Source organism: Triticum aestivum, chromosome 5B (genome assembly GCF_018294505.1).
Source record: "Triticum aestivum cultivar Chinese Spring chromosome 5B, IWGSC CS RefSeq v2.1, whole genome shotgun sequence".
Taxonomy (NCBI): domain Eukaryota; kingdom Viridiplantae; phylum Streptophyta; class Magnoliopsida; order Poales; family Poaceae; genus Triticum; species Triticum aestivum.
In genome coordinates this window covers 688107242-688119778 of record NC_057807.1, presented here as the reverse complement: position 1 = coordinate 688119778, position 12537 = coordinate 688107242, and the positions used below count along the sequence as shown (strand labels likewise).

Genomic DNA, 12537 nt, shown 5'->3' with positions numbered 1-12537 from the left:
GCGTCCTAGTGGTTGCATGCATCACCACTGACGCATGTCCACAATAGTAGAAAGACCAAGGCTAGCCGTGACACGTGTCAACTACACCAATACTTCAACACAAGTGCATCGTCAAAAAGAAACGAGGAGCCTTAGACGTAGTCTAATTTGCAGGGGTAGACAAAGGTTTAGCACTACATAAGGGCGACTTGACGCCAACATTAATCTCTGCTCTTTTGCTCTATCTCGTTCATCCAAACCTTTCCCATTTATGCATGTAATGTTAACAGTTGCACGTGAGAAGTGTATACCTAGATGACATTGAGCACTTATAATTCATAGACCAATCTTCATATATAGGAAATCATCACACATTACAGATAACAGAAGAGATGAAATACCCACATCTAGACATCCACGATGAAAACTTGTACATAAGCTGCAAGTCGCCATTGCTGTGCAGGTCAGCATTTATTATGTAAAAAATTCTATAGATATTTAGGGAAATTTTATTCTAAGTAGGTAGGATGCTATATCCATGAAGTTCCAAGCACGAATGGGCCCACCAAGTAATTGTGAGCCACACTGAACTTGGACAAGGATGTATGAGCTGCACCAGGGAAGCCGAAATCAATCCACTGACAGGTCATTAACCGCCAGTTACGACTTTGTTGTCCCCGGACACGACATGGTTGCTCCCTGATACAACATTATTGTTCCCAGTTACCATATTGTTCCTGCCAGATACAGTATTGTTGTTCCCAGTTACGACATGGTTGCTGTCAACTATGACATTGTTGCTCCCAGATGTGACTGTGTTGTTGCTCCCAGAAACATTGTTGTTGTCCCCAGATACGACAGTATTGCTGTTCCCAGATACAATATTACCACTCCCAGATCTGACACTGTTGTTAGTCCCAGTAATGGTATTTGGCTGTTGTTGTTGGAGTGTTCTTCTATTGCTCTTCACATACAATAGCAAGTTAGTGAAAGCAATACCTAGTGAACGACCGACAACGGTGAGGCCCTTGAGTAGTGTCAAACCCTTGGGTACCTCACTGACCAAAATGAATTATTTGAGAGATCCAAGTACCTTCCTGGCGAAGCCCCGCGGCGCTTGGAGGTCGTCAGGGTGGCACATCGCGTAGGCCGCTGGCAGGAGAAACGCCAAGAAGGCAAGCACCAGGAAGCATTTCGCCATGGATTCAGCAGTGGCCTGTGGTATGGTATGTATACACAAGCAAGAACTCTGCAAGAAACAAGTTGGGATGCTGGTGATTCTCAAGTGCTCTTGGCAAAAACTGTTTGGGTGGTGCATCTCATCTTATACTCGTGCATGAGTGTGTAACCATGCGTTGCAAGTACGTACTAGTCAGTGGCCACAATAGTCAGTGTGCGTGCGGCGTGCCAATTCAAACTTTATTTTCATGCATGGTGGAAATTGGTGGGTGCATATGGACCATGGACGCAAGCTGGCAGCTCCTGCGCCTCAGCTTCACTGGCCCCGTCCCGTTGTCGTGGACAGGTCCGCTCTAGTCCATTCATGTTTCTCGACTTTTCTTAATAGGCCAACTAATGGAAATGACTTTTATGGCATATTTTTTGTACGCACAATAAAAGTTTTTCTTTTTGCGGAATTACAATAAAAGTATTACCTTCGAGAACAAACTTAACTTTATTATGTGCGGACAAAGTGATCCTCTGCTACTTTGTGAAGATGCTGCGTGCATTCTATTTTCACATGGGAGAACTTGCTCTTGTTGCATGGTGTTCTGTTTCTAGAAAGAAAAAAAACTGTCTCTCTCCAATTGAACTGCCAAAACGTCTTGTATTTAGAAACAGAGAATGCACGTAACACCGAAAGGCAACAACACAGTACGTCCTTCATGTAATAGTTGCACAAACTGACGCTCGACATGAAAGTTATAATTAATTCTTGATAGCCCTAGCTAAATCCAGTGTACTGCTACCTGCACATCAATATCACCAAGCAATGCCTTTGATCCGGAGAGAGTGCAAGGAACGAGTTATAATCATTTGCTTGCAGCGCAAAGTGGCGAGAGAGGCCATTGATGCTGACAATAAACAGACTTAAGTATACCAAGGACGTAGATAAAAGGCCCAACCACAATCAGCGATAACAAGATTACGTGACTCAAGCGTTTCCCTAAACTATACCCCTTTTATTGAACATATAAACCCTTCTAAACTCGTAGTCACAACCGTTGCCTCCACGTCGCCTTTAAATCGCTATGCCATCGCCTGTTAATTCGGTGCCCCACCGGGGGCATTTTGATAATTTCACGTCTAGATGTATAAAACTCAGTCGCTCAGTTGACGAACCCTAGCCGTCGCCCGCTCCCACACTCTCCTCCCCCTCCTGCCTCTTCCCTTCCCCGCCTACTCCTCCTGTCGCCGCTGCCGCCTCCGCTCCTGCTGTTGCCACATCGCCGCCCCAAACCCCTGCCGCATCGAAGAGAAATCCATGGCGGTGGACAAGCCAGGCGGCGGCGGGGCCTCCTCCTCCTCGCCCGCGTCCACCACGGACCGACCGCGTCAGTAAGAGGAGAGGAGCAGCAGCCGCAGCGCGTTCTCAGTCCGGCCTCGATAAGAGAAGGGGAGCAGCAGCCACGCTAGCTGGCTCGCACCTCGTCGCCACCTCTCCTCACCTTCTCCCAGGTTCCTGATCTGGAGCGGGAGGGAGGCCAGGCTACCCTTGACACGCATGTACTCCCCCTTTCCCCTTTGTGCCCTCTCTCTCTCTCTTCCCCGACCTCTCTTTCTTGTTATAACAGATTCATTGGAGCAGCACACCTGGTTTTAGATCTTTCTTAACTTCTCCTATTTGCTATTGTTGTGTCAGAACTGATGGATATCAAGGATTGCTACCTTCAAGTTATGTTTCCCCGTTATAAGGACTCCATTCAATTGATTATTTTTTATGGCTGCAGATGTGGAATGTTCTCACTATCAACTCTGGAATAACTAGCAAGTAGTGGTGTCAATGGCATCCGTGGGAGACATTTTGGTGGCACATGGACATCACGTTCTGGAATAAAGTAAGTCTCACAATCAACTTGGGAAGATGAGGTAGGCTGCCTTCAATTTTCTATCTGGGTAGCAGCAACAAATTCATGAATCTACCGCTTGTTGCCTTTATTATTGTGATCTATGCAAAAAGTAAATTTTGCTTGAAGATTGCAGCACACACGGATTGCTTGGCAGACTAAAATAAGTAGGAGCTTCTGATTGGACCCTTCAAGCAATAGTGTTGTTAATATATTAGTTATTATATTATGTTACTAGAGCATTAGAATAACTTCCTGATATATGTGTTTATATGATTTCTGACATTTACTGCAATAATATTGATGGCCAGGCACTATACTGTGCATAAACAAAAAAAATCAGTTTTTCTTTTCGTAGTTGCAGCAATTTTCCTGTACCAATAGTGTGACACTACACTACTCTTCATTTTTACAGGCCATGGAACAATAAATAACTTGGCAACGGATACCCTGTGGTCTACAATTATACTGTAATTATGTGTGCACTTTGGATCTATTGGATGTCTAAATGTATTGTTAATCGACAACTACTAATGCAAAGGTATGTTCTATTTGTAATATGAAATGATTCTTATTTGTACCTCCAGCAGTCCTTCTCACATTTTCTATTTGTAATATGAAATGATTCTTATTTGTACCTCCAGCACTCTTCTATCGCTCCTTTTAGAACTAATGACATAAAAAATGTGGTCTGGAGTCTGGTCGTGTTTGAACAAAGTTGGTCAGAATGATATAGTTGTTTTCTTCAAGTTCATTATATTAATTTTTTCAGTATATAGATTATTTATTTGTTCACACAATACATGGCAGGAGATGTGTGTCGAGAGGCACATGAATATGCACGTGGGCTCTTTTTCAGCATGGTAGTCTAAAAAACTGTGGTATTCTCAGAACACGTAGAAAATGCTTTGCTATCAAACCGGGCAAGTGCAGATTTCCTTGAATATAGTTTATTTTACAATTGTGTTGCCAACGTGCTTCCATTGTTTTATCACCATAAAATAGTTCTAGGTGCTCATATAAAATTTAGTGGCGTGTATGGGTGATTGTAGTGCAGTTTTGTTTATCTGCTTGCATTTTCAGCATTATAGTGTTGATATACTATCTCAATAAAACAGTGAATACGTATAATATGTACAAGCTACATTCAAGTTATGGCAGTGTGCCTGGGTAAGATGAACTGGTAATCTTCTGCTAGCTGAAAAAAACTTTTTTCGTCTTTACATGTGTTTCTTGTTGAAACTCTTTTTCGTCTTTGCATGTGTTTCTTGATGAAGCTCGTGATTTTCAAGTTATGGCAGTACATATGTCTACCCACTTGCATGACTACCGATATTGTCCTTATTTTGCTCCTCCTTAGCCTTGTTCTGTTAGTGCAGTTCTTTTAAATAGCAGGGACAGAGTCCCAGAAAACATGCCTGATTGCTTTTCTTAGTGGCGCACTTGCAAGTATATGTGGTAGTTTCTGTTAGTTTCTCATGCTTTTCTACAAAGTGATAGGTTAATAATGTCATCAACAATTTTTTCCTTAACTGATCAATATCTTAGAAGTTGTCACTCATTAGTTTTCTTTTCCTTATCTGATCTCTAGCGAGTAGAGTGATTTATTTTTGCAATACCTAATTCTGATCATAGGTAATGACAGATTTGTTTTCATTAAATGAGATTCTTGTTTTGTGTTGATTTTGCAAAATTTCTGTAGCTACATATTTGCTCAATCCAATAGACAGATTTTAATCAACCTTTATTATAATGTATTTCCAATTGTTCATAACTACATAAATTTTTGTTGTGATTTTGCAAGATTTCGAAATTTTTGTGTTTCAAAATTGTTATACTGATTCCTCAATGCTCTGTTCATGGCTTTGTTCTTATTTTATCCAAAAGACAGATTTTACTCAACCTTCAGTATAATATTTGCTTTGTTCTTATACTGATTCCTCGATGCTCTGTTCATGGCTTTGTTCTTATTTCTGAAGCTATATATTTGCTCTATCCAAAAGACAGATTTTACTTAATCTTTTGCCTTTTAGAAAAAGGGAGATGCCATTTAGAGCTTACTCTGTCCAACTTGATCTTCAACTTGCCGCTACTGTTCCTAAGCATTTTCCTGAAAACTGTTGTATTTGCTTTAGAGAATGAGCTCACCTTACTCAGAAGATATGCCAAGTAAAAAATTAGAAATTGAACAATTAGTTCCGCTCTTAAATTTTGCACAACAGTCCAAATTATCCAATAAATCATGTGTTAGCAGGGTCAAATTATAGAAGTTGAATCACTTGTTCTAAATTACCCAATCCAAATTATGGATGTTAATAATATGCTTTGTGTTAGACTGTTAGTCAAATTGTCGAAAGCCGGAGCTGGGTTGAGGAGCCGGCCTCCGCCTTTGACCATTACGTGAGAAGCAACACCGGCGTTGGCCGTTCCGTGTGCAGAGTGTGTGAGTTAGTGATTTAATTCCATCCTTTCCATCTCATGATGTGATTTTTCCTTTAGGATGAATTAGTAACTTTGTGTGGAGGTGGCAGCACTACCTGCTGGTTGGTGTAATGCCGTGCTTGACAGGGTGATTTGCAATTCCGAGTTTGTTTAATGGCTTAATGTCTAAGCACTCATCCCCTTATTCTGTTGTGTTGTTACCAACTTGGTTTGCAAGGAACAGACCTTCATCTGTGTACATCAAGATTGCTAATTGCCAGCTGAAGGTTGGTTTTGTTATCTGAGTAATCAGTTTTGTCATCTTGATCAACGATGCAATTTCAGTGAGGATATGTTTACGTTGCTTATTACTGTGCTTGACAGGGTGATAGTAAAGCATGAAGATGCCTAAGCTTATGAGGAAGCTGCAAACTGCGACCAAAAATTCTCACTTCAGGGTATTTCTTTTTACAATTTACTGCGCAGGATACATATCCTTCGCCATTAACATTCTTTTCCTCTCAGGTACTCTCTCTCTCTCTCGATCTCAAGAGGAAACGAGGCAGCCACGGCCTCCTTGCCCCCCCCCCCTTCTCTCCCTCTCTCCCGTGCCTCCGCGCTGCTGCAGTACTCCCGCGCTGCACACCGCTGCTGCTCCCCAACCACGGCGCTATGATGGTGCTTGCTCGCCTGGTCGCCGCCTCGTCTCGCCCAATCTTGATATAGTCCGGGGCGGCGCCGGCACCGCTCGACCGCGTCGTTGCCTCCTCTGCGTCATGAGAAGCGCCACCATTGCCTCCACCCCCACTGGGCAAGGAGCTCGAGGTGTTTGGGGGTTCGTGTTTCCTACACAGGCCAAAACACTATTGGAGCCTTGGAGGTGTGTGTGCAGCTCTAATTTGCTAACATCCTTTTTTCTTTTACCGCTGAATGCATCTATCAAATGAACTGTGTGGGTGCTTTCAGATAAGGATACTGGTTTTGTAGATTTAGTATGATTCTGGACCATACTCTGAAACTAAAATGTACTAGATCTGTACCCCTGTATCTCTGGACATACTTTGGAACTAAATTATACTATTATGCAAGGTTGTTTCTAATGACAGTAAACTGCATAATGATGTTTCAAATTATTTTGCGCAAGGTTGTTTCTAATGACTTGTCCATTTGCTTATTTCCTTGTTCAGTTTGAAACCAGTCGTTTGGAGCAGATCAGCTCAAAAGAGATCCTTTGTACCATTTGCAGACTACCCATCTCCCTCTGGTAATTCGTTTCTGCTACGTGAATCTTGATGTACAATTCCCATTTCACTTACTGGCAACAACCATTCAAATTAGCTGATAATGAAGGAGATTGACAGGCCTGGAGTCTCGCTCGCCTCTGTTTTCCCCCTGTGGACACACATGAGACTCAGATCTTGGCTCGTCGTAGAGGAATCGATAGCAAGAATCAACCAGAGAAAGGATGTATACAAGGTACTCGATGGTTTTCCCCCAGCACTAGCTTTGTGTTGAGTTTGTTTTTGTATTTTTCTGTTTATGACTGAAGCGAGAAGCTACACATTGTTGTTCTCCTTTACAGCCTCACGCATACACACAGTGCACATCCAGGCCGTGCAGTACACCATGACCCTCTCACCTTTGCCCATGCCTGTTATACGTGTGCAAAGCATGTCAATAGTGCCCAGCACAGGAGCTGCACCCATGCTACATGCCCTGCTTTATTTGTTACAGTTCTACACAAGTGGAAACCCCAAGCTAAATTATAGAGAACAAAAATAGCTCACAGTCAGAGATCAGATTGAATGAGGACCGGTGCTCTAATTGATTCTTTTGCAAGGAGGGGTTTCAGTGTTCAAACATAATGCATTTCCATTTTCAGTTTGACCAAACTTGTATGCGGAGTAAAAGGAGAAGGTGGGGGTATAACGACATATCCGTGATTACATGGTCAAAATACAGACCTAGGATATTTGAATGTTTCCATATAAATGTTATCCTCTACCCGCAAAATAATAATATAAATGTGGTCGTCTTATATTTCGTAGCTTCCTGTTACCAGGATTGATAGCTATCGTATTTCATTCCGTTGTTTAGTAATGAATTGTTGTGATGCATTTTTTACTTTAATCCTTGCTACTTTTACAGCAGCCTTCTCGCGCAGATCATTTGTATAGATGTATAACGGCATGCCCGTGATTGCTCTGTAAAAACCCGGCCTAGGATATATGAATACTTCCATATGTGCAGCCTTCTTGCGCAGATCATTTTGTATAGACGTATAAAGGCATGTCCGTGATTGCTCTGTAAAAACCCGGCCTAGGATATATGAATACTTCCATATAAACTTATGCCTCTTCTATTTTGTAGCTTCTCATTCTAAAGAACGATATATATCATATTTCATTATGTTGTTTCGGTAAATAAATTTCCTTTCTGATTCTTTTTTGTTAAGTATCCAAGTAAGAGTCTGATTAGTAGCGGTGATTTCAGAGCTCGAGGCAGAGATGGCGGAGCTCGGGCGAGCTCGAGACTATGGATCCAGGGCTTGAGTGCTCACGGGATGGAGGTGCTCAGGATGGAGGCAGGGGAGGGCGCCCTGCGGGAAGTGATTTATGTGCTCCTTGATCAGTTTTTTTATAACTGATGGCATCTTACATTGTTGTCTTTTACCGATTAACTGGTTAACTCTTTTCCTAAATGGTCTTAGATTTCTGCTTTCTATTTGCGCCAGTTTCTTTTTACAAGAGATGAGATCTTACACAATATATTTTTGCCTTGGTTGATCTAATTAAAATTTTCCTTCAGCACGTGCATATGATGTTAATATAAAGCTATTTGGAAGTACATATCCATGGGCGAAAAAATATTATCATGTATTTTGTCTGTCATTTTGCTTGTGTTGATGTAGTTTATTGAGCTTTTTCACACGTCATGATATTATGCCTTAATTTCTACTAGGCTGCTTTTACATTTAAAATTCATTGTACAAACATTATTTACCTAATTTATGGAAACAATAAATTTGTAGCTCAGGTCATCTAGGAGATAATGTAAACCAAGTCGCTCACCGGTTTAAGATGGTATGTTCTGAACTTTCGTTGCTTTATGAAAGGACAAAAGATGTTAGACATGCATGCTACTACAGTTGAGCCATTTTCAGTTTTCTACATGAGCCACAGTGCGGAAGCCTTTGGACAGGCACTTACTTTGTGGTAGAATGTGTCAAACATACTCCCTCCATTCCAAAATAGATGACTCAACTTTGTACTAACTCTTTGTACTAACTTTAGTACAAAGTTGAGTCATCTATTTTGGAACGGAGGGAGTAGGTCTGTTTGCTAGAATATGTGCTGTGCCGATGCTGCAACTAGCATACGCAAAATCACTTTGTTGTATATTTTTCATAATGCTACATTCCATCAATTAAATGACTTCTTATTGTTTTGAATCTACTTACATAGGTGTTTAAGATTTACTTTGTTCCAGCGACTACTTTGGATCACAGGAAACTAAAAAAAAGAGGGCGCCGCCACCACCATCATCAGGCTGGCCCACATCCACGCGCTGCTCGGCGTCACCAAGTCACCGGCACAACTCCTCACGCCCAGGTCGTTCAACATTTTCTTCCGCTTTTGGTACGTCACATTTAGGGTCTTTCTTTCCCATTTTACCGTGTTTGCATGGTAAGATATTTGGTCGGATTTGAAGGTTCGTAGCCTTGGCTCCAAAGCTTCAAGCTCTTATAGAAATTAGAACTGGGCCTTTTAAAATAAGTCCTGCATAATAGTGTTGTTCAGTGGGATGCAGAATTTTTTTGTCTGATCGGCTATCCTTGGTGCTGATTTAAGTACCGATTTCATTATCATATGACTACAATAAAGAAGCTGTGTGTATAAATATTACTAACTGCTGATAGTTTGCATCAGTGATTTCAATTCTGTTGGCCCTCCTTAAGATTGCTTGGGTGTGAATTTTGTGTCTGACTAATTAACAGTTCTGTTAATACTGATATGTCTTTGAACATTATATGGGTATTGCATCGCTTATACTTATAGCAAGTGGAATTTTTTTTCATATGTTTCAATATGTGTCCGAATAATATTAATGTACACTCTTTCAATACATGGCTTACTCTTGGCCTTTGCGCCATTGGCGCAACTGGTCATCTAGTTATCCGAATAGGTAAACATACCCGTGCTATCACCTAACAACGGCTGCGCCCGAAGGCCCTAGGCGCTTGATTCTCCACACGTTAGAATAGCACCAGATACAGATCCATCAATGCATGCATTTAGCTCGGATGATAACATCATTTTTGTGGAAATTTTATGCTGTTAAAAGCATAGCCACTGGGGCAATTCCAAAACTATACACAGTGTAACGAACATACTCTCACTTGGATACACGCCTTAAATTTGGGATGAATCCCGACCAGCCAATTCCCGAACAAGTCCATTATACTAGTAGTAGCAGGTGGATTAAAGACTACATGGATTGTACACCAAATGAGGGCAAACCAGCAAGAGAGAAAAAAATGATGATTCTCTCTTTCTGCATCCCTACAAGTGACTTAATCCGCCCATTCGTCAAACTGGGATAGTTAGAGAAACAATCATGTAAGACTAAGATGGCATGCTCAAAAAATCTGCAAAAAAGTAGTCTAGAAAGTAAATACATGGCCGCCAGGATGTTGTTAAACGATAGACTTGTAGGATCGTGACAACATGTAACGTATGTATGTGCATGTGTTTGTTTCTTGTACAAGACTGGTTGTTAGTAGGATAGATCCTTATCTTGTATAGCTTGGACTAGGGGTCAAGTCCATAACAATCTGTCGCACCTTGTAACCATGTTCAGCTATATTAACACGCATGCGTCCATGACATAAGTCATACACTTCCACAAATATTTTCTTTCATGGTAATCAGAAGAGGTAATATCACCAGTGGTATTGCACCTATTGCACCTCAAGCTTAATTTTCTTTTTTGAGAATCACACCTCAAGCTTAATGTACTGTAGGAAAAAGCTTGTGCTACTTAAATGGGCTGCAGTCGTTGCAGCCCATTTAGAAGATGTTAATTTTTTTAAAAAAATCTGTAAATTATAATCACACTGACACACATGCTAGTACTCTGAATTTTACAAACATTATTATTTCAAGAAAAATATAAAACGTGTGTGGATTATAATCATAATAAATGCATGTTTTATTTAACAAAAATTATAAAGCAGACACATGCGATAAATATTCATGTGCACACAAAATAAATACGCAGATGTATGCAATAAAACCCCTAAAAACATATGTATGCAATAAAACAAATTACTAAAAATGTTACTGTAATTTTGAGAAATATTTACGTATTATTTAGACAATATTGTTTTTATTAACAACCATGAGTGTTTAAAAATGTGTATTAACTACAGACATTTCGAATATACAATCATGGATTATATTTCGAAAAATATTAGATTTATACATGTATAGTGAATACAAACATTGTACATGCGTGATTATATTTAATTTATAGAAATATATGGATAACAAAATTTACTAAAATTTATGCACATTCAATGGTGTATAATTTCGCTCATGACTTATATTCATAATTTTTATGTAATGTAAATATAATTCACGAGTTAATATTCATATATACATTTTAAACTATGAATAATTTTTAGTTATAGATAAAATATTAACAACATAACCATCGATTATCAAAATATGCTTGCAATTATTTAAATTTTTTAATTATTAAATAATATTTATGAAATGTACTTTTAATATATTAAATTATTTAATATTGCAAAAGATCTTCATTTTTAATTAAGCTATTTCAACTATATTAATGTTTCAAAATAATAAATGAACAATTTTTAAAGTTAGTTGTTTTAGTTTTATGTATAATATTCATAATTATTAATACCACATGAACAGTTGAACTTTATTTGTATTACTGTGATTATGAGTTACAGACCTTTTACATTTAAAACAAAATTAACATGCACTGAATGGGTTGTACTGAGTGCAGCCGATTAAAGTTTTTTTTAGAGGTAACATGCCTTACTTTACTAATCAAAAGTTCGAGTCACCGGTATTACAGAAATGTCATGAGGATTCAGAAGCCACAAATGGCGTCCCTCATTGACGAGGAGATGACCCCTAGGTAGGCGCATCCACATTGAACGATTTTCAAAAGCATCAGGGCAGCAAGTGCCCCTCAATCCCGCAGTCGTACGACAAGACAACCCCTCCACGGCGGAGGAGCATGGCAACAGTGCACCCCTCCCCGTTGACGGAGGAGGTGTGGCTACAGTGAGCGCCGCTCCGCTGCCCGGGCGAGCGGCGTCCGCGCGGCCCGGCACTGTTCCAACTACTCTGTGATGTGACCGGAGATGTGCCACAATGACGCCCTGTCGGCGGGGCCCACGCGAAGACCAAGACTATGACACTGGGGCCCGCTCCCGTGTAGATTTACCATTGTACCATGGGGGTCGGCCTATAAGACCCCCCAGGAGCCCTCCATGCAGAGGGGCGGCTCCCCTTCGGTTCACATGTCCATATCCACCACCCACCCACACACACACATTTTTCGATGGAGAAGGAGAGAGCTAGCTCTTCTTCCTCCTCCATTCAACACAACTCAAGGAGCATCATTGTAGCCCTCTTGTGATACGTCTAGTAGATCTTGTAGGACTAGGTTTTACCTTCCACAGAGGGCCCCGAACCTGGATACATCGTGTGTCGCAGATCACTTGTCCCCAATCTCGCTTCTGGAACCCACCGACGTCCTTTGGCCCCAACCATGTTTGATAAGCCTACCCATGGCATCTGCCGTGAGTATACCATGACGCTCATCTAGATGTAAAGCATGTTTTGCTAAACTACGTGCCTCCATATTGAAGAGCCGACCTTCAAAAACAAAATTACATGAAATAAAGTTGCTACTAGTAGCATGTACCTCATTCACAATCGGAGCAATAGGCCCCAAAGTGCCTGCATTTATGTCCTGCACCACTGACTTACAATCTGAAGCAATTTTGATCTGCTACACCATGAGGTTC

At 40.7% G+C, this 12537-nt stretch overlaps 1 protein-coding gene and 2 long non-coding RNA genes across 3 annotated transcripts; 2 read left to right on the top strand and 1 right to left on the bottom strand.

The window, feature by feature from the left end:
* Positions 1–385: 385 nt before the first annotated feature.
* Positions 386–1180, bottom strand: LOC123115292 (putative uncharacterized protein DDB_G0286901). Its single transcript, XM_044536486.1, has 2 exons — positions 1073–1180; positions 386–943 (listed from the first exon to the last, which is right to left on the bottom strand). Exons 1-2 carry the CDS (start codon positions 1178–1180, stop codon positions 629–631), a joined length of 423 nt encoding a protein of 140 aa, XP_044392421.1. The 3' UTR covers positions 386–628.
* Positions 1181–2572: 1392 nt separating this feature from the next.
* On the top strand, positions 2573–6019 carry LOC123114252 (uncharacterized). The gene is made up of 5 exons (XR_006456468.1): positions 2573–2706; positions 2931–3038; positions 3463–5755; positions 5853–5926; positions 5994–6019. It is a non-coding gene; the product is annotated as an uncharacterized lncRNA (long non-coding RNA).
* A 69-nt stretch (positions 6020–6088) lies between these two features.
* On the top strand, positions 6089–8317 carry LOC123117681 (uncharacterized). Its single transcript, XR_006457471.1, has 4 exons — positions 6089–6348; positions 6656–6732; positions 6830–6944; positions 7962–8317. It is a non-coding gene; the product is annotated as an uncharacterized lncRNA (long non-coding RNA).
* Positions 8318–12537: the final 4220 nt, after the last annotated feature.